The following is a 27857-nucleotide window of genomic DNA, read 5'->3' as shown; positions in this document are numbered from 1 at the left end:
GTGATGAAAAGAAGAAAAAGACATTGTCCCCTGTTTGTTAAGGGCCAACATTCTATGTGGGTAGTCAACACTCGTGGGAAATAGTCGTATATAATAAAGTTTTAGACTATGGTACAACTAATGTTACAGGACTTTAATAAAGGAGAAATAACAAGGTTATTTAACAAATATTCTGTAGGAGCTAATATGTACAGAATGTTTGGAGATTTTAGGGGAACTTTGGGAGGGCAACAAAAGTAAAAGCATGAAGCAATAGACAATAGTGCCTGCTCTGGAAGTGAGTTCTCTAAAGCCAAAGAGTGTATGTTGGCTACTAGAGTGCTAAGACTATTACCAGAGATCTTATTTGTTAAGTTATGGAGCCACTGTAAATACTTTATCCTTAGTGAGAAGTCTGGATATACTTTTGAAATAGTTGTTAAAAACTGAATTAAGGGGCTGGGGTTGTGTCTCAGTGGTAGAGTGCTCACCTAGCTAGGGTGAGGCCCTGGGTTCGATCCTCAGCACCATATAAATAAATAAGTAAAATAAAGGTATTGTGTCCAAGTATAACTAAAAAATAAATACATTTTTAAAAAACTGTTTTAAAATGTGGTCTTGGTTTAAGTTATTAGGTTATTTTGAGAGAGAGTGATTAGAGTTTTTAAAAATAGAGCCTTAGCTGTTATCAAAGTCATGTCTTATATAGCACCATATAGTCTGTTAATTTCTCTGAATTTTCCTATATTTTAGATTTCAGAAGTACAGAGGCCTTAAGAGCTTCCGGACATCTCCATGGGATCCTAAGGAAAATCTTCCTCGAGATTATGCTCGGATCTTTCAGTTTCAGAACTTTACTAATACTAGGAAAAGAATCTTTAAGGAGATTGAGGAAAAAGAGGAAGAAGGAGCTGAGGTATCTGTCCATTGTCCACTCCATTATTTGCCTTTGGTGGGGGGAGGGTGGTACTGGGGATTGAATCAAGGGGTGCTTTATCACTGAGCTATATCCCCAAACCTTTTTATTTTTTGAGACAGGGTCTTGCTAAGTAGTTCTTAAGATCTCACTAAGTTTTGGAGGCTGGCCTCAAACATATGATCTTCCTGTCTTAGCTTTCCTAGCCATTGGGATTATAGGCATGTGCTGCTATGCCTGACTATAATTTGCTTTTGATTGCCACCATGTTGCCTGCTTTACTCTTTCTTGGCATGAGCTTGACTATTTAATGTAGTTTTATGCTACCTATAGCTGATTTAGGGGAGCCATTGAGTCATTGATATCAGAGACATTAAATAAAAAAGTTGAATATGCACCAGGTGTGGTAGTGTACATCGTAATCCCAGCAGCTGGGGAGGCTGAGGCAGGAGGATCCCCAGTTCAAAGCCAGCCTCAGCAACTTAACAGGGGCTTAAGCAAATCCGCGAGGGCTTGTCTCTGACATACAAAAAGGGCTAGGGATGTGGCTCAGTGGTTAAGTGTCCCTGGGTTCAATCGCTGGTACAAAAAAAAAAGTTCAATCTGGGTAGTAGAGGCATCTGTGAAAGGCAGAAGATAAGTATAGGTTTTAGGTTAGTCTGAGAGACTTTGCACACATTTAGAGAAATATTTCTTGTTGTATTATATTTTGGTGCTGGGATTGAACCCAGGGCCTGGGACATCCTAAGCAAAAGCTCTACTACTGAACCACGTTCCCAGTCCTGGAGAAATGTTTCTAAGGTTAACCCTGTGGTTGTTTTCTGCTTCCTTTTGGCAGGTTGGCTGGTATGTCACACTTCATGTCTCTGAAGTCCCTTTGTCAGTAGTTGAATACTTCAGGAAAGGAGCACCTTTGATTGCATTTTCTTTGCTACCTCATGAACAGAAGGTAAATTAGTGTCTTTTGGGAAATGGAGTTAAGAGACTTTTTTTTAACTCATTCATGACATTGTTCATTGGGATGTGAGGATTTTACCTTTTGACTTAGGACTCAGAAAACAATGGAGAAGTCAATGATGGTTTTACCCAAAATGTCTGAACCTGTCTGAAGCATCTCAGTGATGTAATCTTTGTGTGTTTCTGAGACTTCTCTAAGTATGTTTTTGAGGTCAGATTTTGAACAAGGGATTGGCAATCTTAAAAATGAAGATTTATGTCAAAGTGCAAATCTCTCCTCTAGGTAGCCAGTAGTTGTCACTTTGGGGGTTATGTGATTGATAGCTCTGACTTTTGGTTAGTGTGAGTACAGGTTGAGGAAGAGAAGTCTAATGAGTGATTTTGAAGGGATGTGGAAAGTAAATGAGTTGAAGACCACTGGTATTTGTGGCATATGGTAAGCTTTTTAATATTAGATCTGGGAAGAAAAGCTAGCATAGAAGGATGCATGAAAACTCTGGTCAAGCCTATTTTCAGTTCTAGTGCCAGTTGTTAATGGACATAAAGGATACACCTGTGTCCCATCATCTCTATAATTTGCCATGAATTAGTATTGTCAGTTCTATTGTGTGGCTGATGTTCATTTAGTTTGCTGCCTTTCAGGTTAGGCTGTTTTATTCCTAGACTATGAAGCTTTTTTTCTTATTGGTTCTCAGATGTCAGTGTTGAACATGGTGGTAAGCAGGAATCCTGGCAATACTGAACCTGTAAAGGCCAAAGAAGAGTTGATTTTCCACTGTGGATTCAGGCGTTTCCGAGCCTCACCTTTATTTTCTCAGCATACTGCAGGTTAGCAGTGGGAAAATTTCTGGGTTCTAGCCCATCTTACTGACTTTTAGGAATCCGTACTTTTTGCTGATGGGCGCTGGGTGCAGAATAGCTAGTGTTAGAGGTATTTTCAGTACTCTGGCTTAGGAGCCAATGATGTTCTTATTCAAAATGTCTGAACCTGTCTGAAACATCTCATTGATGCAACTTCTGTGTGCTGCTGAGGCTTCTCTGCCATGAGTATTTATTCTAGAATAGGATTTGAATCAGAGTTGGCAGCTTTATAAAAAGGGTGTGTCATTGCTTGGAAATCTTGGTATCTGATATGCCAGTATCAGTGTGGGTGAAGGGATGGAGGCTGGGTGTAGCCTACAATTGGATAAAGAAGAAAAGTGTGGGTTTTGAGGTGTAAAGACCAGATGACAGAGTTTGAGCATGGTGACCAAGAATCCTTTTGGTGGGAATAATCATTGTATTCCTACACTTCAGGACTAGCCAGGTGTATTGCCCACTAACCTGGGGGCTTGTGAACATACCTTAACTGAGATTTCAGCAATGATAGGAGGAAGAGATGAATGCAGCCACTAATGTGCTCTGCATAGTTTTTATTTAGCCAACTGTGTTATCTAAAATGATTTCTTTCCCTTAAAACATTTTATCTTCCTTTAGCTTTAGTATTAAAATCAGATGTCAACAAACCATGGCCTTTGGGTCAAATGTGCCCCACTGCTTGTTTTTGTAAACAGACTTTTATTGGAACATGGTCATGCTTTAAAACAAATCTCCAAATGTATGATTTCTTTCTGCTTTTGTGTTAAAATGGCAGAGTTGAGTAGTTGGAACAGAAACTGTATGGCCACACACAAAAAAAAGCTTTTTTTTTTTTTTTGTACCAGGGATTGAACGTGGGCACTAACCACTGAACCATACCCCCAGCCCTATTTTGTATTTTATTTAGAGATAGGGTCTTACTGAGTCATTTAGTGCCTTTGCCATTGCTGAGGCTGGCTTTGAACTTGAGATCCTCCTGCCTCAGCCTCCTGAGCCACTGGGAATACATGCATGCGCCACTGTGCCCAGGTTTTTAAAAAAAAAAAAATGTTTGGCAGTCCCTGTGCAAGACTAAGAGCTGATGGATCTAGGAGAGTCTCAATAAAGCACTGATTCTCATATGTGGTAGGGGTGTTGAGCAGTAGAATTCACCTGGAGAACTTTTTTTTCTTAAAAGCTTTAGTAGGGCTTGAACCTAGGGGTACTTTTACAACTGAGCTACATTCCCAGCCCTTTTAATTATTTTATTTTGAGACAGGGTCTCACTAATTGCCCATAGCCTTGAACTTGTGATCCTTCTGCCTCAGCTCTAAGATTTTGTCTTCAGTTAAAAAATCATGGGTAGGGGCTGGGATTGTGGCTTAGCGGTAGAGCGCTCACCTAGCATGGGCAGGACCTGGGTTTGATCCTCAGCACCACCTAAAAATAAAAGGCATTGTGTTGTGTCCATCTACACTTAAAAAAAAAAAAAGAAAAGAAAAATCATGGGTAGGACTGGGTTAAATATATCAACTGTGTTAACAGGAAAAATTTCTTGAGAATTAGTGGGGTAAAGAAACATAAGCTGAGACTATGAATTTAGCTCAGTTGCTAGAGTGCTTGCCTCACATGCACAGGCCCTGGGGTTCAATCCCTAGCACCACACACCAAAAAAAGAAAGAAAAGAAAACCAAATTGCTTTTGCTTTAAGAGTTGCAGTTGAGCTGGGAATGAAGGTACAAGTTGTAGAGCACTTAGTGTGTCTGAAGCCCTGAGTTGGATCCCTAGCAACACCCCGCCCCCCACAGATTGCAAAATATCAAAAAAAGAGTTACATCTGATGCAGCTTTTCATAGGCCTCTGGATTACCTCAAAATGTTTTGGCTTTTCTTTTTTATCCTTTGTTATGGCAGCAGATAAACATAAACTTCAGAGATTCTTGACTGCTGATGCGGCCTTGGTGGTGACGATATATGCACCAATTACTTTTCCTCCTGCATCTGTGCTGCTTTTCAAGCAGAAAAGCAACGGTAAGTTGAGTTCTCAGAGGTGAACAGGCTTACAGGTCCTTAATAGGATTATCACTATTCTCAATTCTGGTGTTTTGATTTGGAAGGCAAATAGAGAAGATAATGATATACCAGTCTTTCCCTCACAGTGAGTTGAAGCCACTGTGGGATGGTAAACTGGGTTTTATCTTGCTGTGTAGACCTTAGCTAATCACTAGGGGCTACTTAGAGTGCTATGTTTAGGGGACAGGCTTAGCAGGAATAGCATTTAGTGGTTCTTTACTGTGGACCAGGGTAGCATTGTGCATTCCTACTGTAGTTTCTCCAAGAAAATATTGCATCGTTCTCTTAAGTGAACAGAACAATAAAGGAAGGCTTTGGCCTGAAAACTCCTGAATAGTTGTTTTCCTTTTCTCCTTTAGGAATGCACAGCCTTGTTGCCACAGGCCATCTGTTGTCAGTGGATCCAGATAGAATGGTCATCAAGAGAGTTGTTCTGAGTGGTCATCCTTTCAAAATTTTCACTAAGATGGCAGTAGTACGTTATATGTTCTTTAATAGAGGTAGGTACAAAGGAAGAGGATGGGATCTGATTGCTTTTATGGTATGAGGGTTGTGTTTACATTATGAGTAAATATTTCATTTTGGTCTTCTGTATGCTCCATTCTAAGAGGATGTGCTATGGTTTAAACCAGTGGAACTGAGAACAAAGTGGGGCCGTAGAGGACACATCAGGGAGCCTTTAGGTAAGAAAATGTGGAATTTGGGATTTTATATAGATTTCCTCTATGCTATTAAATAGCTATTGTGTTGGAAGTTTACTACTTTAAAGTTTTTTTTTTTTTAATTTGACCAATTTTGTTATGTTTGTTTCTAGGTACCCATGGCCATATGAAATGCAGTTTTGATGGGAAGCTAAAATCTCAGGACACAGTACTGATGAATCTTTATAAACGAGTTTTCCCTAAATGGACTTACGATCCATATGTACCAGAACCAGTACCTTGGGTGAAAAGTGAGATTTCTTCAACAGTGCCTGAATTGGACATAGAGTAATGGATTCAGTAGGATTCTTATTGTTAATAATTAGCACTATAAAGATGGGTCCTACAGGTTGTGACTGAGCAGTTTGTAGTTTATACTTTAGTCCATCAGTATGCTGTCCTGTTTACAAAAGATCTTGGCTCAGTTAAGTATGGAAGTTTTTCTACTTAGTCTAAGAAAACTATTAAATATACTGAAATATCTGTTCTCCATTAGGACTTTGAAAACTTTACAAGAAGATGTTTTGGTGCTGGAGATCAAACTTGGGTCCTTGCACATACCAGGCAAATGCTCTGCCACTGAGCTGCCCTGCCTGAGGGGAACATGAAAAACAAAAATTTCATGTATCCAGAGAGACACTGAAGCCCATCTCTTTCTTTTACAAAAATTAAACAGAAACAGACTGATAAGGAGCTGGCCTTTCAGCGTGCTTCACCCAACTTAAGGAGGTTAAGTCTACATTTCCACCACTGAGAACAATACAAATGTTCTTTACTTCTGGAGAAACTGCTTGAAAATTCCGAGACAGCACAGCAGCCACTCCAACACCAGCTGTAGGTTCAATGAGTAGTTTCATCCTTTCCCAAACCAGCTGGGTTGCATACTGTTGGTATAGAAGTGAGTAAGGATTAGCAAAACAGGAGAAGGGGAAAGGTTTAATTCTATAGGCCAAATGAAGATATATGCCTAGTCTGAATTTTCTCGTTGCTAATGCATGTGTGTTTGCCAGTGGAGAACACAACTTTCATCTCTGCTTGCCTCAGAGGTTTGTCCTAATACAGCTTGGGTACCCTCCCATAGATCATGAAATCACCCTGTGGTTACTCCCAACAGGAGAAGGTTGTGTTGCTTATGCTTAAAGTTGTACTATTATAGGTTTTTTCCTCTTGGAGCCTTACCTTGATTTCATCCTCTGTGACAGTGAAGACATCATCCACAAGGTCCCTTATAATAGGCCAGGTGTTTAAGCCAATGCTGGATTTGACACCATCTGCTATAGTTTCTGGAGGATAAGGATTGGGGGTCAGCTCCCCTTTCAGTTTGGACTTGTAGCAATCATCTGCATTCAAGGGTTCAGCAGCATATACCTTCACACTAGGTTTCAGAGCCTGGAAGAGGAATATTAGACATCTTACAACTAACTACAGCATTACCTACATGCTTAAATAAAGTATGCAGAATAGGGGAAAAAGGGCATTTCTGGCTATGTAAGAGTCTTCCTTTTGATGGATGTAATGAAATCATGACCTTCAAGCAGTTTATGAATAAATTGTATATCTAATACTGGGTTTTAGATGCCTGGATCACAATTGGCTTTGGTCATTTTGGGAAAGGTAGTACCTGGTGTGAATAATAATGGAGATGGATCCAGGGGAAGGACTGTAAGGTGCTTTTATGCTGTAAATTTGTCATACATGAAGAGGGTAGTAAGTCAGGGAAAGGCTTTCCATCTCAAGTAATGGCCATTTGGGGATAATGTTAAATTAGGTATCTAAAGTCCTTTTTGCCTAAGGCAGGAAGTCTTCCAGAAGGTGTCTTCTTACCTTAACAGTAATTGCTATTCCAGCAACCATTCCTCCTCCCCCTACAGGAACCACTAGTGCATCCACCAAGGGAACCTTTTGTAAAACAAAGTACAAGTAGGCCAATTAATGAGCAGTTTTGTATGTCAAAACAGTGTCACCAGTAAAATATGAAGTAACTAGGCTGTTTTACCTGACTCAGCACTTCTAAGGCAATTGTGCCTTGCCCAGCTATCACCGCAGGCTCCTGGTTGGGATGAACCATGATGCCTTCTGTTTCTTCCAAAATTCTTTTTGTAACCTTTTCTCTGGACTAAAAGAGCACATTAATTTAGCTTACTAGGGTTAGGCATTTAATAAAGTTCCCAAAAAGTTTCAGTCATTTTAATGCTATTGACTACTTACTTTTTCCCAGACTTTGTTTAGTCCCTGGGGATAAGTAAAGCGGTGAACAAAAATCCTGCCCTCAAGAAGTTATATCTTTAGGATAGGGGTGGGATATAAGTGAATATATGTATGTCTAAGTACTATGGAGAAAAAATAAATTTTATCTTACAAAGACTACTCAGGAAACATCTATGATTAAGTGACAAATTATACAAGTGCAGTAGATCTCTAGAATATAAAGAGGTGGTAATAGGGTCAGAGTCTCCAAGGTGGGTAGTGGTCTTTCTAAGGAAATGCTAAGAAGTTAGTGTGATTGGCATAAGATAAGAAAATAGCAGTGGAGTTGGGTGTGGTGGTATACACCTAATCCTAGCAACTCCTAGGCAGGAGTATCATGAGTTCAAAGGCAGCCTCAGCAACAGTGAGGCACTAAAGCAACTCAGTGAAACACTCTCTCTAAATAAAATACAAAATAGGGTTGGGGATGTGGCTTAGGGGTGAGATCCCTGAGTTCAATCCCTAGTACCCCTCCCACTCCCTCCCCTTAACAAAATAGCAGTGGGTCAGGTGCTGTGGCATGGCCTATAATCCTAGTCACTGGAGGCTGAGGCAGGAGTTTAAAGCTAGCCTCAGGTTTTTAGTGAAGCCCTAAGCAAATTAGTGAGACCCCCATCTCAAATGGGCTGGAGTCAATCCCTGGTTATCTCCTTACCCCCTCAGAACAAAGGGCTAGTTCATCTAGGCTGAAGATGATTATAAGAACTTTGGTTGGGGGTTTGTAGCTCAGTGGTAGAGTATATGCTTAGTGCTTAGCATGGGGTCAGGACCTGGATTCAATCTCCAGCCCCCAAATAAAAGCAAAACCTGATTTCCATTGTACAAAGTGGGAAACCATGGGAAGATTTGAGTTGAGAAATTCTAAATAAATGGAAGCTCTAGTTCTTGCTACAGGAAGCAAGACTGGAAGCAGAGTCCAGTAAGGCTACTGAATGTAGGTAATGATCTGAATAAGGATGGTTAACGGAGGCTTGTTACTAGTTGGATTGTGAAAACACTTTGAAAGGACAGAATTGGATGTGGGGTGTAATAGTGTTGATTTCCTCTAGCAACTAAAAGGATAAATTGCCATTTACCAAGATGAAAGACAAAGGGGAACAATTTGGGGAGTAAGATGAGGAGTTTTGTTTTAGATACAGTTACTTTATAGATGGGCATGGTTTAATCCTAGTGATTTTGAAGCAGGAGAGGAGCAAAAGTTACAGTCTCAGCAACATGGTGAGACTCTTGTTTCAAAAATTAAGAAAGCGCTGGAAATGTGACTCAGTGGTAGAGTGCACTTGAATTCAATCCCTAGTATTGGGGGAGGTAAGGTGGAGAAACAGTAACTTCTGAGATGTTTGAGTAGCTTCAAGATATCCAAGTGAGAAAGTTGGGTATACAAGTCTGGAGGTATTGGAGTAGAGGTGAAAATTTAAAATGATACAAATGAGTATAGATAGAGAAAAGTTTGGGCATGCTAACAGAGGTGAAGAGGAAACAAGACTGAGAAGGAGCATCCAGTATAGTAGGAAGAGTGGTTGGTCAAATGAAGCTGTTTAGGTGGTGCTGAACACTGCTTTCTTTACCTCATCGCTTGGTTCACTGTAAACTATAGAGGCTCCATAGGCTTGTATTGCCAGTTTTTTACAGTTGGGAGCTGTGTGGGGTACCACAATATAAGCAGGAATCCCTGGGAGAGGAAAAACATGTTAGCAGAAGTCAGGAGAATTTTGGATAGAAACTTTTGTTCATTTTGCTTGTAATCAGAGACTCCTTTGGAAATTGACCCCATAGCTGTCACCATTCTGAATGAAAATTAAGGACACTTTTCCACTCACTCTAATGACTACCTTGAGAAGTTATCAAGTACCTTCCAGTTTAGCAGCATAAGTGAGAGCCTGGCCATGATTTCCACTGCTGTGAGTAACAACAGCTTTGGGCTTCCCTTCTAAGGTGGCAGGAATTAAGCCTCTGATGGCATTAAGCGCCCCACGAATCTGGAAAAGAGGGATGGTGAATTAATGTATGGTCATGCATCCCTTACTTGTTCCCTTGATGGGAGCAAGTTTGAGAAGTGCATTCTCAGGCAATTTCATTGTGCAAACATTATAGAGCCTACTACATAACCTAGGAAGTGTGGTATAGCCTATTGCTCCTAAGCTACAAACCTGTACAGCATATTACTGTACTAAACTGAATACTATAGGTAATTGTAACACAATGGTAAGTACTTGTGTACAGAAACAGGAAAGTACTGTAAAAATAATATAAAAGATAAAAATTGTAGCTGGGTATGGTGGTGAGAATGAGGAAAGAGGATCACAAATTTGAGGTCAATCTTAGTAATTTAGCGAGACCCTATCTCAACATATAAAAAGGACTGGGAATATAGCTCAGTGATACAGTGCACCTGGGTTCAATCCCCAGGGCCCCCCTCCAAAAAAAAAGAGATTAAAAATGATATACCTGTATAGGACAATATATAAGACCTTGTGCACTACTGAAGACCAAACATTCAAGCTACACTAAATTTATTGTTTCTTTTTTTTTTTTTAAGTACTAGGGGTAGAACTCAGCGATACCCTTGTTTTATTTTGAGAAAGGTCTTGCTAAATTGCCTAAACTGGCATTAAACTTGGATTCTTCTGCCTAAGCCTCCCCAGCAGCTATGATTACAGGCATATGCTATCATGCCTGACCTTAAAACAGTATTTTTCTAAAATAATAAACTAACCCTAACTTAGTGTAATTTTTTTTTTTTACTTAATTAGATTTGCTTAGCTTTTCAACTCTTGTAAAACCCTTAGCTTAAAACAGTGCATTTAGCTGTACAAAAATATTTTCTCTTGGGCTGGGGATGTGGCTCAAGCGGTAATGCGCTCGCCTGGCATGCGCAGGGCACTGGGTTCGATCCTCAGCACCACATAAAATAAAGGTGTCCACCGAAAACTGAAAAAAAATATTTAAAAAAATTTCTCTTTACATCCTTATTCTGTAAGCTTCCCCCCCCCCCTTCGGTAGTGCTGGGACCAAACTTAGGGTCTCAAAAATAAATGCTTTATAGGGGTTGGGGTTGTGGCTTAGAGGTAGAGCGCTTGCCTACTATGCTTGAGGCAGTGGATTTAATCTTCAGCACCACATTAAAAAAAAAAGTATTGTGTGAACCCACAACTAAAAAAATAAATGTTTTTAAAAAATGCTGTATAGCTGAACTCCATCCCCCCAGCTCAACATGGTCCCCCCCCCCACCCCACTGATGATTGAACTCTCAAAGGTTCTCTGCCATTGAGGTACATCCATAACCCATCCTTTTTTTTTTTTTTAATAAAACACAAGAGGCACTCTATCTACCACTGAACCACATCACTAACACTTTTTATTTTGAGACAGGGTCTCACTAAGTTGCTTAGAACCTTAAATTGTAGAGATTGCCCTTGAATTTACAATCCTCCCAAATTTCTGGGATTACAAGCATGCACCATTCTGCAGGTCTCCCCCCAACTTTTTTTTTTTTTTTTTTTAAGTGGAAACAGTAGGACTGGAGACATAGTTTACTGGTAGACCATGTCCTGAGCATGCAGGAGGACCCAACACCACCAAAAACATAAGTAAAATAAAAGAGGCGTATACTCTAATACAATAATAAGTATAGTATAGGGAGCTGGGGTTGTGGCCCAGTAGTAGAAATGCTTGCCTAGCATATGTGAGGTACTGGGTTCGATCCTAGGCACCATATAAAAATAAAGGTTATTGTGTCCACCTACAACTAAAAAACAAATATTAAAAAAAGTATAGTAAATACATCAGTAAGTTGTTTCTTTTTAAGTATTACACACTGTATATAATTATATGTGCTAAGTCAGGTGTAGTGATACACACTTGTAATTCCAGCTATTTCAGAGGCTGAAGCAGGAAGATGCCAAGTTTAAATCCAGCCTGAGCAAATTAGTGAGACCCTATCTCAATATTTTTGATACTGTCTCAGTATTTAAAAATAATAATAATAAAAAGGACTGAGGATGCCATGCTGCTCAGTGGTAAAGCACCCATGGTGCTCAATCCCCAGTACAAAAACCAAAACCACCTCTCAGTTAATAGGTACTATATTGCTAAATGCACCTTGCACACTTTCCCCCTGAAAGGATCTTAAAGCTCACCTAATGATCAGAAGATTTTGGTTGTAAGTTAACACATAGAAGCATATCTATGCATAGGGAAGGCATTGACATTTTGTAGAAAAAGATTTTATTATGGAGTGTTTGGCTAGATTTAGATCTTTTATACTCAAAAGGTATCAATCAGTGTGTATATGTAGCAAGTTGACACAAAATGGATGCTTAAACCTGGGTTACATACACTACATTTTTCCTGAAATAGTCCAGGTTGATCTCTATTTTTGTCGTTTTTGTTTTGTTGGTACTGGAGATTAAACCACAGAGCCACATCCTCAGCCCCTTTTGTATTTTATTAAGAGACAAGGCCTCTCTGAGTTTCTGAGGCTGGCTTTGATCTTGTGATTTTCCTGTCTCAGCCTCCTGAGCCACTGGGATTACAGGTGTGCACCACCATGTCTGGCTGTTGTTTTTTTTTTAAATTTTTTAGTTGTAGTTGCACACAATATCTTTATTTTGTTTGTTTATTTTTATGTGGTGCTGAGGATGGAACTCAGGACCTCGCATATATTAGGGAAGCGCTCTGCTGAGCCACAACCCCAGCCCTGGCTGTTTTTTTTGTTTTTTTTTTTTTGTACTGGGTATTGAACTCAGGGGCACTTAACCACTGAGCTACATCCCAGACCTTTTTTGTATTTTTTATTTAAAGATAGGTTCTCACTGAATTGCTTAGGGCCTTGCTAAATTGCTGAGGCTGGCTTTGAACTCACGATCCTCCTCCCTGAGCCTCCAGAGCCACCACACCTGGCTGTCTTATTCTTAAAAAAAAAAGAAAAAAAAGGGATCTCATTGGGCATGGTGGCAAATACCTGTAATCCCAGCTACTGGGGTAAGGGAGGGAGGCTGATGCAAAAGGATTTTAAGTTCCAGGCCATCCTATGCAGACCTCAAAGAAAAAGGAAAAAAAAATATTTGGACAAAGCTAAGAGGAGAGTACTTGTCTATTAAATACAAGGCGCTCTGCATTCAATACCTAGTATAGGGGGGAAAAAAAGTTAGAGGAAAATGGGATCTCACTGTGTTGCCCAGGCTGGCATTGAATTCCTGGGCTCAAATGATCTTCATGTTGAGATCCCAGTGTACCTGAGACTACAGGTACATGTCACTGCATTGTCCTGATTTTTTCATTAGAAATTCCCCCTTTGTCCTACTTTAGACAATAAATAAATGATTATGTATAGTATAATTATCCAAATATCCCCCCATAAGTGTATATAATTCTTTTATAAGGGATTTTTAGATTAAGTGGCTTATCAGCACTATGATGCTAGGTAATCAGAACTTAAAATTTTTGCACCGGGGGCTGGGGATGTGGCTCAAGGGGTAGCGCGCCCGTCTAGCATGCGTGCAGCCCGGGTTCGATCCTCAGCACCACATATAAACAAAGATGTTGTGTCTGCCGAAAACTAAGAAATAAAATGTTAAAATTCTCTCTCTCTTTCTCCTCACTCTCTCTCTCCTCTCAAAAAAATAAATAAAAAATAAAATTTTTGCACCCTATTATTTCAAATGTTATAAGTTCCTTTTTTTGGTATTGAACCCAGGGGTACTTCACCACTGAGTGACATCCCCAGCCCCTTTTATTTTATATTTTGGATAGGGTCTCACTAAATCGTTGAGGCCAACCACAAACTTGTGATCCTCCCAAATCCCTGGATGGTCTGGAGAATCAAATAAATTTATACGTTAAGAGGGCTTGAAAACATTCACAATACACTAACAAAAGAAACTTTTACCTTAAAAGATCCAGTTTTCTGGAAGACTTCACATTTGAAGAAAAGATTGCGTCCTGCTACTTGATTCAAAATAGAGCTTGTTAGCACTGGTGTGAGATGGATGTAATCTCGAATGTTGATGTGAGCTTTTTCAACATCAGCAAAGGAGATGCAGTACTGAGCACACATGGTTCTGAAACCCAAGAATAAGCAAGAAGTCAAAACAAAGTCTGATAAAAATGAATTTGTTGAAAGCTTTGAAAATGCGTAATACAGAAGAGAAATGGGGATTGTGGTTCTATGTGGAACTGTCTCCATTCCTGGAATGCCAGAATTTCTGTGACTTGTAACGGAAATTAAGTTTTTTGGTGAAGCTTTATAGGAAATAAACTGATGTTACTTATGGAAGCTAAAGTCATTCCCTCACTCATACTATATATCTTGACAGTGCCACTGGTCTGTATCTGATGAAAAGCATTTTGTGAAGCTGCTTGAATGAACTGGGTTCAAAATAAATATATAATTTTTGCCTTAATTTTGAAACAGGGTCTTGCTATGTTGCCCAGGCTAGTCTCTAACTCCTGGGCTCAAGGGATTCTCCTACTTCAGCTTACTGAGTACTAGGACTACTAGTGCATGCCACCATGCCTGACTTAAAATTTTATTTTTAAAAATCATTCTTTTTTTGCTGGGCGTGTTGCATATCTGTAATCCCAGTAATTTGGGAGGCTGAGGCAGGAGGAGCGAAAGTTCAAAGCCAGCCTCAGCAACTTAGTGAGATCCTAAGCAATTTAGCAAGATCCTGACTCAAAAAATAAAAAGGGCTGGGGATATGGCTGGGATAAGTGTCCCTCAGTTCAATCCCCACATCCCCAGCCCTTTTTATATTTTATTTAGAGACAGAGTCTCACTGTCTCTAAGCAACTCACTAAATTGCTTAGAGCCTAAGTTGCTTAGGCTGGCTTTGAACTTAGGATCCTCCTATCTCAGCCTCCTGAGCCTACAGGCATGCACCATAGTGTCTAGTGGAGCTGCAGAATTTCTCACCAGTTTTCCCTGTGCTTGACCTTATGTTACAAGGGCAGGGTTCAAGGATGCTAAAGGGTGTGTCATTAAGGAATTGTAATTGTTCTGGGTGCTTCCTGCATTTCTACAGTTTATGGGCACTTCCTTTAAGACTTAGTATCTCTCCCTTCACCCCCAGATTTCTCTCATTTTTCCCTGGAGACTTTGATTGCTTATTATTATTATTATTATTTTTAGAACCCAGGGGTGCTTTACCACTGAGCAATATCTCCAGCTCTTTATTTTAGGGACAGGGTTTTGCTACATTGCTTAGGGTCTTGCTAAACTGCTGAGGCTGGCTTCAAACTTGAGATCCTCTTGCTTCAGCCTTCTGAGTCACTGGGATTACAGACATGTGCCACTGCTCCTGACTGATCCCTTAATCTAGTCTTATATGACTGCTTCAGGCTGGCAGATCAAAAGTCTCCTCCTAATGAGGATAGCATTTATATATTCTTTTTTTGTTTTTTTAAAAAAGGGGGACAGAGAGAGAGAATTTTAACATTTATTTATTTTTTCTTAGTTCTCGGCGGACACAACATCTTCGTTTGTATGTGGTGCTGAGGATCGAACCCGGGCCGCACGCAAGCTAGGCGAGCGCGCTACCGCTTGAGCCACATCCCTAGCCCCACATTTATATATTCTTATTGGTCATTAGCATTTTTAACTGAGAAATCCTGTTTATGTACTCCCTAAATTTTTCTACTGTTATTTTTCTTTCCTATGAGTTATAGGGACACTTTCAAAAAATTAAGTATTTTACTGATACAGATGTACTTTTAATTTATTCTTATCTTTTAACTGTTCCTATATGTAGCATTATATAGACAAACTTAGGTGTTCCAATCTTTTTCTCTGAAGCTTTTTAATTTTCTTTCCCATTTAAGAAAAAAAATATGCTATCCTCATTAGTACTCAGTAGTGCAAATAAATGTGATCATAAGATTCAATTTTCATTAATTAGATTATGGAACTGGAAAGAAAATGTGATAAATTTCAATAGCAAAGATAGTTTAGCAAAATTGGTGCTTTCACATGTACTTGATGGAAGTATAAATTGGTACAGCTTTTTGAGGCTGACAAGTTGACAATGATCTGTCAAAATTGAAAATGTGTATACTTTGGTCTATCTACAAAAATACTCATACATAAATGCAAAATTATAAGAATATTATTGCACTATTATTTATAATAGCAGAAAGCAGAAAAAGTACAAAGTGTCTGTCAATAAGAAAATGAATAACAAATAATGGGATATACATATTTTGAGTAGTGTGAAAATCCTTAAAAACATGTAATAGTCTTGCACAAACAGAAATGTATATCTTATATCGTGTATCTCCAATTCTACAGAAAGTAATTATATGTAGATGTGCTAATATACATTATTTCTGTTAAAATAAAAAAAAACTCTCCTCCTGGCTGATTCACTGAGACTGAGAGATTGGTGTCAGTTGAATACTTGCAAACAATATTATGAATATCTGTATCTTATCAAGATACATATTTGTGGCCAGCCCCAGTTTTTTTTTTTTTTCCCCTCTCTCTGAGATGGTGCCTTACTATGTTGACGAGGCTGGTCCAAACTCCTAGACTCAAGTGAGTCTTCCACCTCAACCTCCTGAATGCTGGGACAACAGGTGCATGCCACCACACCCAGCTACATTAAAATGACTTCATTATATTCCTTTCACAAAAATACCATAATTTAGCTAGGTGAGGCAGCTTATGCCCGTAATCCCAGTAGTTTGGATGGCTGAGGCAGGACTGCAAATTCAAGGGTAGCTTGGGCAACTTAGTGAGATTCTGTCTCAAAAAAATTTAAAAAAGGCTGGGATGTAGCTCAGTGGTAAAGCATCCCTGGGTTCAATCCCCAGTGCTGGAAAACAAAAAACACCATAATTTAACTTTTACATAACTCTTATTTGAATGTTTAGAGATGTTTCTGTACTTCAGTACATCCTTAGAGTAGATTTCATTAAATAGCTTTCTGCATCAAAAGGCCTGCACAAATTTAATTCACTTGAAGTGCAGCAGGTAGAGAGAGAGAGAGAGAGAGAGAGAGAGAGAGAGAGAGAGAGAGAGAGAGAGAATATTTTTAATATTTATTTTTTAGTTCTCGGCGGACACAACATCTTTGTTGGTACGTGGTGCTGAGGATCGAACCTGGGCTGCACGCATGCCAGGCGAGTGCGCTACTGCTTGAGCCACATCCCCAGCCTGTGTGTCAGACACTTGATACTTACTGCCAAACTGATATCCAGAAGGGCTGTACAGCACATTAATTTATACTTCCGACAGCATTTAAGAATGTCCGTGTTCCTTCATCCTAGCTATATCATTTTATCTGCCAATTTAAATGTCTAGTAGTTTTAATTTACATTAATTTCTGTGAATGAACATTTTTCTGTATGTTTACTGGCCAGTTGTTCTTTAGTAAATCCTTAAAAAAAAATTTTTTTTGGTAGGTGTAGAACTCCTTTATTTTTTAAAAAGTAATTTTTGTTGTAGATGGATACAATGCCTTTATTTATGTGTAGTGTTGAGGATCAAACCCAGTGCCTCACACGTGCTAGGCAATCACTCTACCACTAAGCTGTAACCCTAGCCCCCTTTATTTTTTTATATGTGGTGCTAAGGATTGAACCCAGTGCCTCACACATGCTAGGCAAGTGCTCTGCCACTAATCTACAGTCCCAGCCTAGTCAGATCTTTTTATTTTTTGTGATAGTGAAGATTGAACCTGCAGGTACTCTACCATTTTAGCTACATCCCTAGCCCTTTTTTGGCGGGGGAAGGAGCGGGTACCAGGGGTTGAACTAAGGGCATTCAACCACTGAGCCACATCCCTAGCCATATTTTGTATTTTATTAGAGACAGGGTCTCACTGAGTTGTTTAGGGCTTCTCTAAATTGCTTGAGGCTGGCTTTGAACTCAAGAGCTGCTAGGATTACAGGTGTGCGCAAATGCCCAGGGACTCCTAACCCCCCCCCCTTTTTTTAAAGTATTCTTTTTTAGTTGTAGATGGACACAATATTTATTTTTATGTGGTGCTGAGAATTGAACTCAGTGCCTCACATGTGCTAGGCAAGCACTCTACCACTGAGCTATAACCCTATCCCTTTGCCCTTTTTATTTTGAGAAAGAATCTTCTTAAATTGCCCAGGTTGGCTTCAAATTTACAACTCTCTTATCTCAGCCTCCTGATTTAACTGAGATTACAAGTGTACCTGGCTCTCTTCTGTTAACTTTAACATACTACTTACAGATGATTTCAGAGGACTCATTTGTTTTTTGTTATGTTACTAGGGATTGAACCACTACATCACCTACCCCGTTTTTATTTTTTGTTCTGAGACAAGGTCTTGCTAAATTGCTGAGGCTGACTTGAACATGTGATCCTTCTGTATCAGACACTCAACTCACCAGAATTACAAGCCTGTGCCACCATGGCCTGGCATCAGAGGAATCACTCCCCCCCCCCCCCGAAATGCCACACTTATTAGGAAATAAATTTGTTTTAGGGCTTTTGTATTTTATTCCATTTATCAGACTGCCAATTCCTTTTCCAGGGATGCACTGAATTAATAAGTTCTTCCTAAAGAAGAACTCACTCTAAAACTTGCTGGCTTTTCTCACAAATCAATTCTTTCAAGTGAATTTCAGAATTCCTTTAGCAAGGCTACCAGAAATTCCACTATTATTAAAACAAATGAAGTGGGACATCATTGACATCTTATTATTATTTTTTGGTACCAGTGATGGTACCCAGGGACACTTAACCACTAAGCCACATCCCCAGCTCTTTATGTTTGAGACGGGTTCTCACTAAATTTGCTTAGGATCTTGCCAAGTGGCTAAGGCTGCCTTTGAATTTACGTTCCTCCTGCCTCAGCCTCCTGAATCACTGGGATTAAAGGTGTGTGCCATTGTGCCCAGTGATCATTGATGTTTTAAAATACTTAGTCTTCCTGTGAATATAGGTGACTTTTAATTTAGTAGACTTTTTGCTTTAGATTTCTCAAGAGTTTTCATAGTTATGTGTCTTGTATGTATCTGATTAAATTTATTCCTAAGTACAATGTAATTTTGTTGCTTTTGAGGTATTTTTCCCATTATATTTCAAAATTACGTGCTGATGATTACATACTAATAACTTTTGAACATTTATTACATAATAGGCTACTTGACTAGATTACCTTGTTAGACTGAGTTTTGTAGTTGATACTCCTCATCCTTATATATATTTTTTCTTCTTCCTAGCTTCAGATGTGGTTTAACATAGTTGGTCATACAATACTTTTAAGACATGGTTATAGCTGAGCACAGTGGACCAAACCTGTAATCCCAGTGACTTGAGAGGCTTGAGGATTACAGGTTCCAGGCCAGCCTCAACAAATAGTAAAGCCCTTTGCAACTTTGTTACACCCTTTTTCAAAGTAAAAAATAAACAAGACTGGGGATGAGGGTTGGTGGTGGCACATACCTGTAATCTTAGCTACTAATGAGGATGAGACAGGAGGATGGATAAGTTTGAGGTTAGCCTTGGCAACTTAGTGAGACCCTGACTCAAAAAAAAAAAAAAATTGCACTTTAGCTTTCAGATCTCACTTTTCTATGCTGATTTCATTCTTAGCTTTCACAAGGATCCAGGAGCTCTTAGCTGCTGAAGGGCTGGGGATGCAGCTTAGTGGTAGAGTGCTTGCCCAGCATGTGAGATCCCTGGGTTCAATCCCCAGTACCACAAAACAAAAAACATACAATTCTCCCCAAACCCTAAAAACAAACAATTAAAAAAGAAGAGTATCTCTTCCTATTGAGTCTTGGGATTCAAAGTGGACCATCTTGGGTCACCAACTGACAGGCCAATAACGATGGCTTTAGGGAAATAATGTGCAGCTGTTTCCTTCCCCATTGTTTGGTGGTTGTTTCTGGGTACCAGGGATTGGACCCAGGGGAGATTTATCACTAAGCCACATACCTAGCCTCTCCCCGATTTTTAAATGTATTTTTAGTTATACACGGGCACAATATCTTTATTATTTTTACATGGTGCTGAGGATGGAACCCAGTGCCTCACATATTCGAGGCAAGCACTCTGTCACTGAGCCACAACCCCAGTCCACCTCCACCCCAGCCCTTTTAATTTATTTATTTTGAGGCAGGGTCTGGGCAAATTGCTAAACTGCTGAGGCTGGCGTTGAACTTGGAATCCTCCTGTCTTGGCCTTTGGAGCTGTTGGGATTATAGGTGTAAGCCACTGTGCCCAGCCCCAACCCTTTAAAAAATATTGTTTGTTTTATTTTAGCCAGGGTCTTGTTAAGTTGTCCAGATGGCCTTGAACTTATGATCCTCTTGCCTGCACCTCCCACATAGCTGGGATTACATGTATAGTTTAACCAAACCCAGAAATAATAACATTTTGTGACAATTGACCTTAAATTTTCAAATTTATTAGTATAAAGTTATACATATTAATATTTCAAAACAGCCTCTCTGAGTTTTTTAATATTTTATTTTTTAGTTGTAGATGGGCACAATATCTTTATTTTTATGTGGTGCTGAGGATCGAACCTAGGGCCTTGCACGTGCTAGGTGAGTGCTCTACCGCTGAGCCATAACCCCAGCCCTCTGAGGTTTGTTTATTCATTCATTCTGTTTATCACTGAGCCACAAACCCAGCTCATTCATTCTTTTTATCAATAAATATTTAGTACCCTCTATATATTAGCTATTATTTGGTCTGGAGATAGTGTTAGAAAAATATGCTTGTTCCTGCCCTCATGAAGCTTACTATCCTAGTGGCAGATGTATAATAAATAATGTAAAAAAATAAATATGATTGGTGTGCACTACCAAGCCCAGTCAGTTTTAGAAAACTAACTGGTTATGTTATGGTGAATAAAAAGGAAGGGTACAAGAGTTGAATCAGAGAGTCCAATGAAGGGGTATTTGGTTCTCTATATGAAAGATAAAGGGGGCCTAGATGGCTAAAGTGGAAAAACAAAAAAACCCCAAGATACTGGAAACAAACCCAATTAAAATGGCTAAAGAACTTCAATAAAATTTTTTCCAGGAGAATGTACAAATGGCCAATAAGCAAATGAAAAAGTGCTCCTGTAAAAAAGTAAACAGCCTGGCACACAGTGGTACAATTCTGTGATTAAGAGTTTAAGGTCATCCTCAGTAACTTACAAATAACTCAAAGTAAAAAAAGCTGGGGTTTTGGCTCATTGGTAAATGGCTTCAAAGTTCAACCCCCCAATACTACAAAAAATAAAATAAAAATAAAAAGACAAACCCAGAACCCAATCCTAGATGTAGACCCAAAAGAATCAAAAGCAGGGTCTCAGATATTTATACACCCATGTTTGTAACCAAAAGGTGGAAGCAACACTTGCTAAACGCTGACAAAAGACTACACATAATGTGGTATATATACACAATGGAATATTATTATTTTTAAAATATTTTTTTTTAGTTGTTGATGGACCTTTATTTGCTGAGAATCAAACCCAGAGCCTCATACATGCTAGGCAAGCACTCCACCACTGAGCTACAATCCTAGCCCACAATGGAATATTATTTGGCCTTAAAAAGGACGAAATTTTGATATCTGCTATTAACATGGATGAATGTTGAGGACATTAGGCTAAGTGAAATGAGCCAATCACAAAAAGACAACTGCTACATGATTCCACTTATATGAGGTACCAAAAGAAGTCAAATTTGTAGACGGAAGGAAGGGTGGTTGCCAGGGGTTGGGATTGGGAAAATGAGGAGAGGTTTAATGGGTACAGTATTTTGGAGACTGGTTGCACAATAATGGGAATGTATTTAAGTAAAGAACTATATACTTAAAAGTGGTCAAAATTATAAATTTTGTGTTTTTTCACTACTTTTAATTAAACGGTACTGTGGAAAAATAAAAAGACTTTTTGGAGTTTGAATTAGTTGGGTCTCTTAGTTGCAAATGATAGAACCCCAATTTGACCTAGTTTAGACTAAAGATGAGGTTGTCAAGATTTACTGGCTCACAGAATCCAAGAAAAGTTGAGCAAATCATGGAGGCAGACAGGCATATATAAAGCTTCAGGAGTAACTGGAACCAGGGACTTGATGGCTTCTAGGACTCTTGTTTCTCACCTCTGCTGCTTTTTGCATGTTGGCTTCTTTTTCACTGCAGACCAGCTGTTTCCATATGGTAGGACACGTGGCTGCTGACAGCTCCTGTGTTTTACATTTTATAGCTTCCACACTGGAGAGGGATTTTCTTTCTCAGTTTCAGTTCAAAAAATTCTGGGTAAGGACTTTGACTGGTCCATCTTGGTCCACAATCAGTGGCCAAGGGTGTGAGGTCGTTTAAGACAATACTATGCAATAGTCAGAAATATTTATAGAAGCATGAAAAAGAAACATAATGAAATCCATAACACAATATCAATTATGTACATTTAAAACACTTACATACATACAACATTTTATATTATTCAAAGATACATGTATATTCAAAGACACATATTAAAACACATTAAAGTTACTACCTAAGAGAGAAGGGATGGAACATTTGTGGGAATTGGAATGAAGAGTAAAAGATGAAATGAGAAAGGCCTTGTTGATGATAGTGAGGTTGTGGCTCAGTGGTAGAGCACTCGCCTCATCCGTGCGAGACCCTGGGTTCGATCCTCAGTACCACATTAAAAAAAAAAAAATAAACAAGTGAAATAAACGTTCAACTACAACTAAAAAAATAAATATTTTTTTAAAAAAAGAGTATGACTGTCTCAAATCTATGCACCCCTGGGAAAAGATCAGTAAAAGAAGAAGTGATGGGAGAAAGAAAGAAGAACAATGAGAAAGACAAAAAAGAAAAAAAAAAGTTTGAGTGGAAGTAAAGGGGAGTTTTCAAGAGAAAGGGGGAGAAGCTGGGGAGATGATTCCATATATGATCATTATAGACATAGAAGAGACCTATACTGCTTGTGGACCAAATGAGGGAGATAGAGGTGTCAAGAATAACTCTAGGATTTTGACTTTGATGGTAATATATTAATGAGATTTAATATTGGTGAAGAAACAAGTATTTGAAAGGAAAACCAGAGATTCAATGAGCTAAATTTCAGTTCCTCATAAGCCATTTAAGATGTCCTTTCTTTCTTTTTTGTCAAAAATGTGTCCACTTTAGTGTCTATTTCTGAAGAATGAGTTCTTTAATTAATTAATTTATTTTTTCAAAAAATTTTTTTTGGTAGTAGATGGACAGCATGCCTTTATTTTATTTTTATGCGGTGCTGAGGATTGAACCCAGTGCCTCACGCATGCTTGGCAAGCGCTCTGCCCCTGACCTACAGCCCCAGCCCCAGTTCTTCATTTATTATCAAGAACTGTTTTTTTGTTATGGTTACCAGCCTGAGGACAATGAATCCCCTCAGAATGTATAGGTTCAACAAAGTCTTTTTGTTGTTGTCGTTGTTTTTTGGAATCAGGGATTGAACTCCGGGTTGCTTAACAACTGAGCCACATCCCCAACCCTTTTTTTATTTTGAGACAGGTTTCTCTAAGTGGCTTAGGACCTCACTAAATTCCTGAGGCTGGCTTTGAACTAGTAATCCTCCTGGGCTGCTGGGATTACAGGTATGTGTCACAAAGCCCAGCTATTGTCATTTCTTTATATTAATTCAGAAGTGCTATCAGTCAAGTAACATTTTTTTTCAATATAAAAATACTGTTTTTTTCTTATCAATTTCTAATTTTATCTTTATGCTTTTTCTCATAGTTTCCTTTATTATCTTTTTCTACATTTGTTGAAGCTTACCTATTTTCTTTTTTTTTTTGAGATTTTTTTAATATTTATTTTTTTAGCTTTTGGCGTACACAGCATCTTTGTTTTGTATGTGGTGCTGAGGATCGAACCTGGGCCGCATGCATGACAGGCTGACAGGCGAGCGCGCTACCGCTTGAGCCACATCCCCAGCCCTTAATTTTCATTTTTTAAATACTAAAAGGATTTAAGGATACATATTTTCCTGAGAACTGCTTTAATGATATATCATGGATTCTGTCTGGCAATATATATTTTTTATCTTAATTTCTAAAGAATCCATTATCTTTTTTTTCCCAGTGCTGGGGATCGAACCCAGGGCAACATGTTAGGCAAGTGCTGTATCATTGGGTAATATCCCCAACTCTTTGTTTTGTTTTCTTTTATTTATTTTATTTTTATGTGGTGCTGAGGTTCAAAACCAGGGCCTCGAGCATGCTGTTCTACTGCTGAGCCACAACCCTAGACCTCTTTGTTTTCTTTTTTGACCCATGACTTATGAAATTATAAGTAGCTACTGGTGGTACTGGCCTGTAATCACAGCAACTCAAGAGGATGAGGCATGAGGATTGCAAGTTTGAGGTCAGTCTCAGCAACTCTCCAAGACCCTGTCTCAAAAATAAAAAACAGCTGGGTGTGGTGGTACATGTCTAAGCCCAGTGGCTCGGGAGCTGAGGCAGGAGGATCTTGGGTTCTTCAAAGCCAGCTCAGCAACGGCAAGGCACTTAGCAACTCAGAGAGACCTTGTCTCTAAATGAAATACAAAATAGGGCTGGAGATGTGGCTCAGTGGTCAAGTGCCCCTGAGTTCAATCCCTAGTACCCCCGCCCCCCCCAAGAAGACCAAATAAATAAATATATTAAAAAGTTTAAAAAGGGCTGGGGAAGTATCTCAGTGGCAAAGTGCCAAAGTGCCTCTGTGTTCAATCCCTAGTACAAAAAAAAAAAAGGAAAAAAATTAACAAATGGTTAGAATTTTTTTTTTTTTTTTGGTGGTGCTGGTGGTCGAACCCAGGGCCTTGTGCATAAGAGGCAAGCACTCTACCAACTGAGCTGTATTCCCAGCTCAAGTGGTTAGAATTTTTTAAAAAAAATTTTGGTTATTTATTTTTAATTTTATTACTTTGTACTCAGCAAATGTGACTTGTATTTATTTATTTTTGAAAACTGAACTCCTCACTCCTCCATTATCCAAATTCATCTTTTTTCCCCTAATTAACCACATATTATATGACCAAATCCCTATTTTAAGAATTCAGGGATTTAGAATATAGCTCAGTGGTAGAGGGCTTGCCTATATCAGGGAAGTCCTGAGTCTAATCCCTGGCACTGCAAAAGAAAATACAAAAATTAAAACATTACAGCAGTATACAGAGCCTTCACTCTCTACCATCAAATCCCCTCTTCCACAAAGGCAACTACTTGGAAATGTTGGTATGCATTTTTCCACGCCTCTTTGACATATTCATGTAGAAATTTACAAATACAACAGATGATTTTGTGGCACACAGAATCAACTGTATATATAATTTGTGTGTGTGTGTGTGTGTGTGCGCGCGCGCGCGCGCGCGCGCTACTCCCCAGGGAATACTGAGCTACATCAAAGCCCTATTTTTTTTTTTTTTTTTTTAGAGAGAGTGAGAGAGAGGGGGGGACAGAGAGAGAGAGAGAGAGAATTTTAACATTTATTTATTTTTTTCTTAGTTCTCGGCGGACACAACATCTTTGTTGGTATGAAAGCCCTATTTTTTTAAAAAATTTGTTTTTGAGACAGGGTCTCACTAAGTTGCTGTATCTGGTATCAGACTTGTGATCCTCCTGCCTTAGCATCTCCAGTAGCTGGGATTACAGGCATAGATGTGTGCCACCAAGCCCAGCTGAAAACAACGTTATAAAGGAAAAGCAACTAACAATACATCTTTTTTTTTTTTTAAACAATACATCTCGAAGACTGTTCCATGTCAGTACATGGAAAACTCAGAAATTTTCAATTAAACATATTTGTCTTTTGTTTTTACCTATTTCATGAATCCTTTAAATCTGAAAGTTCAAAAAAATCCCCATCAATTGAATAGATTTTCTTTCACTGATTATTATTGCTCTGCCTCAATTATTAATGCCTTTTGGAACTCATATTTAATTTTTGGGACCCATTTTCTAGGTTTTCTATCTTCTCATAGTTGTATTTATTTATTTATTATTTATTTGTATTGGGGATCGAACAGGGGTGCTCTATCACTGAGCTACATCCCCAACCCTTTTATTCTATTTTTTATTTTGAGACAGTCTAAATTGTTCAGGTTGGCCTTGAACTTTTGATCTTTACACCTTAGCCTCTCTAGTCACTAGGATTACAGGCATGTGCAACCATACTGGATTCAGTTTTATATATATTATCTCTCTTTTTTTAAAGGTTTATCTATTTATTTATTTATTTTTTAAAGAGAGAGAGAATTTTAATATTTATTTTCTAGTTTTTGGCAGACACAACATCTTTGTTTGCATGTGGTGCTGAGGATTGAACCGGGGCTGCACGCATGCCAGGCGAGCACACTGCTGCTTGAGCCACATCCCCAGCCCCTATATATATTATCTTTACTTTCTTGAGTTCTGGTAAATTTTCTTGAGTTTTTTAAATTTTTTTTTTTAGTTATACATGGACACAATATTTTGTGTATTTATTTTTATGTAGTGTTAAGGATGGAACCCAGTGTGTCACATGTGCAAGGCAAGTGCTCTGCCACTGGGCCACAACCTGGGCCCATTAAGTTGGTTTTGTTAAGCAAACATTTGCTAATTTCTTTTGCTGGCAGGGAATCCAGCCAGCTGAAATCCAGGCAAATTTCTTGGCTTGTCTGCCAATAAAAACTTTTGGCATATCCAACCTGCAGTTCAGTGACACTGTTGCATAAAATTCGTCATCTTGTTTGTCCTAATAAAGGTTTCTTGTTTCAAATTATTTTTCTTTCTTTTTTTTTTTTTTAAATGACGGGGGCTAGGGATATAGCTCAGTGGTAAAGCACTCGCCTCCAAAGTTGTTGGGATTACATGCAAGTGCCACCAAGGCCAGCTGAATTGTTGAATCTTATCACATATTTATTAACTTTATCTTCTTAGGCTTCACATTTTGATGGTGAAGTGTCTGTCACATAATAGGAATTTAATGAGTTCTGTCAGGATGTTCAAATCTTTTAGGCTCCGACTATGGAATAATTGGTAACTTATTATTTTGAGAGTTTAGGGTCCAATGGACTGTGTGGGAATAAGAAGGAGCAACTTGTGGAGGTAAGCAGCCTTGGGAGGAGGGAGTTCCCCACACAACAACAGGTTCATGGTCAAAAGGTTAGTACCAGTCTTCTGGTCTAGTTAAATTTTAAAAATGGAAAAACAACAACAACAAAATCAACCTGGGATCTAAAGAAGTGATTTTTTTCTTCCCAAGAATCCCTATCGACATAGAAATTCCCAAATCGAATTTTGGGAGTTTTATTTTTTTAAACAATGATTTTTTTTTTTTTTAAAGAGAGAGTGAGAGAGGAGAGAGAGAATTTTTAATATTTATTTTTTAGTTCTCGGGGATATAGCTTAGTTGGTAGAGTGCTTGCTTGCCTTGCATGCACAAGGCCTGGGTTCAATCCCCGGTACCCCCCCTCCCCCACAAAATATATAAATAAATAAAGTAAGGATGTTTGGGATGTAGTTTTGGCATAAAGAAAAAGGCTGATATACAGTAGCAACAGTTATGACACCCTAGACAATTTATTTCTTCAGTTGTCTGGGATTCAGTTTCCTTATGTTAAAAATGGGCAAAATCATTACTATTCTTATCTTTTTTTTTTTCCTTTCTGGTACTGGGGATTGAATTCAGTGGCACTCGACCCACTGAGCCACATCCCCAGCCCTATTTTGTATTTTATTTAGAGACAGGGTCTCATTGAATTGTTTAGCGCCTCGCTATTTTTGAGGCTGGCTTTGAACTCGCCATCCTCCTGCTTCAGTCTCCCAAGCTGCTGGGATTACAGGCGTGCGCCACCGCCCCGGCAACTGCTCTTATCTTTAAGGCCCCCAAACAAATGCGTGGGGTACAGTCCAGGCCTGTGACGGGAGACTCTGGACTAAGATGATGGGAGAAGGCCGAATTGTGGGGTATCTCCGACCACCCGAGCCCCAGACCAGCACCAATGTCCTCAGTGGCCACCATAGCAGCACTGGCAGCCACCGCCGCGAACGCTAACCTGGCCTGCCTAAGCCAGGCCACGCCACTCCTCACCTCACCTCACCGCCGCAGAGCCTTCACCTCCAGCCTCAGCACACCTTCCCCCGACTACACCTCTGCGCACGCGCAGCGCCCGCCTCTCTAGCTTTGGCTTGTTTTAAGGCACTGCCCCTTTCGA

General features: G+C 39.1%; 2 protein-coding genes and 2 non-coding genes across 12 annotated transcripts in view; 3 read left to right on the top strand and 1 right to left on the bottom strand.

Moving 5' to 3' along the window:
* Tsr1 (TSR1 ribosome maturation factor) overlaps positions 1-16073 on the top strand; it is a 22004-nt gene extending 5931 nt beyond the window's left edge. Inside the window, exons 9-15 of one of the 3 annotated variants that reach the window (XM_013359794.4) lie at positions 733-895; positions 1734-1844; positions 2548-2680; positions 4606-4719; positions 5121-5261; positions 5370-5444; positions 5576-10640. In XM_013359794.4, the coding sequence (XP_013215248.1) occupies positions 733-895; positions 1734-1844; positions 2548-2680; positions 4606-4719; positions 5121-5261; positions 5370-5444; positions 5576-5754 (916 nt within the window). In that variant the 3' untranslated portion in view covers positions 5755-10640. Of the gene's footprint in view, positions 1-732; positions 896-1733; positions 1845-2547; positions 2681-4602; positions 4720-5120; positions 5262-5369; positions 5445-5575; positions 10641-15166 lie in introns of those variants that run through there. The other 2 variants (XM_005327914.5, XM_078042642.1) reach the window with 2 other exon arrangements.
* On the bottom strand, positions 119-27857 carry Srr (serine racemase). 7 transcript variants are annotated; one of them, XM_013359795.4, is made up of 9 exons: positions 27734-27857; positions 21790-22016; positions 13600-13771; positions 9562-9688; positions 9278-9381; positions 7459-7578; positions 7287-7361; positions 6642-6851; positions 119-6346 (listed from the first exon to the last, which is right to left on the bottom strand). In XM_013359795.4, exons 3-9 carry the CDS (start codon positions 13765-13767, stop codon positions 6131-6133), a joined length of 1020 nt encoding a protein of 339 aa, XP_013215249.1. In that variant the 5' UTR covers positions 13768-13771; positions 21790-22016; positions 27734-27857; the 3' UTR covers positions 119-6130. The 7 variants fall into 7 exon arrangements, with proteins under 7 accessions (XP_013215249.1, XP_021583841.1, XP_040125226.1 ...); XM_021728166.3 differs by having other exon boundaries at positions 27739-27857; XM_040269292.2 differs by lacking the exon at positions 13600-13771 and having other exon boundaries at positions 21790-21901.
* Positions 1958-2052, top strand: LOC120884666 (small nucleolar RNA SNORD91 family). The gene has a single exon (XR_005727087.1). It is a non-coding gene; the product is annotated as a small nucleolar RNA SNORD91 family (small nucleolar RNA).
* On the top strand, positions 2802-2896 carry LOC120884664 (small nucleolar RNA SNORD91 family). The gene has a single exon (XR_005727085.1). It is a non-coding gene; the product is annotated as a small nucleolar RNA SNORD91 family (small nucleolar RNA).

The sequence above is a fragment of the Ictidomys tridecemlineatus genome, chromosome 3 (assembly GCF_052094955.1).
Source record: "Ictidomys tridecemlineatus isolate mIctTri1 chromosome 3, mIctTri1.hap1, whole genome shotgun sequence".
NCBI lineage: Eukaryota > Metazoa > Chordata > Mammalia > Rodentia > Sciuridae > Ictidomys > Ictidomys tridecemlineatus.
This window is presented reverse-complemented; position numbering and strand designations above follow the sequence as displayed.

What these genes read in the sequence shown, in the direction of transcription:
- Srr (XM_013359795.4), bottom strand. Translation starts at nt 13,767, where the DNA reads ATGTGTGCTCAGTACTGCATCTCCTTTGCTGATGTTGAAAAAGCTCAC. An exon ending in AGAAAACTGGATCTTTTAAG is followed by an intron (nt 9,689 to 13,599) that starts GTAAAAGTTTCT and finishes CCTCTTTTCCAG; the next exon opens with ATTCGTGGGGCGCTTAATGC. An exon ending in CCTTAGAAGTGCTGAGTCAG is followed by an intron (nt 7,362 to 7,458) that starts GTAAAACAGCCT and finishes GTTTTACAAAAG; the next exon opens with GTTCCCTTGGTGGATGCACT.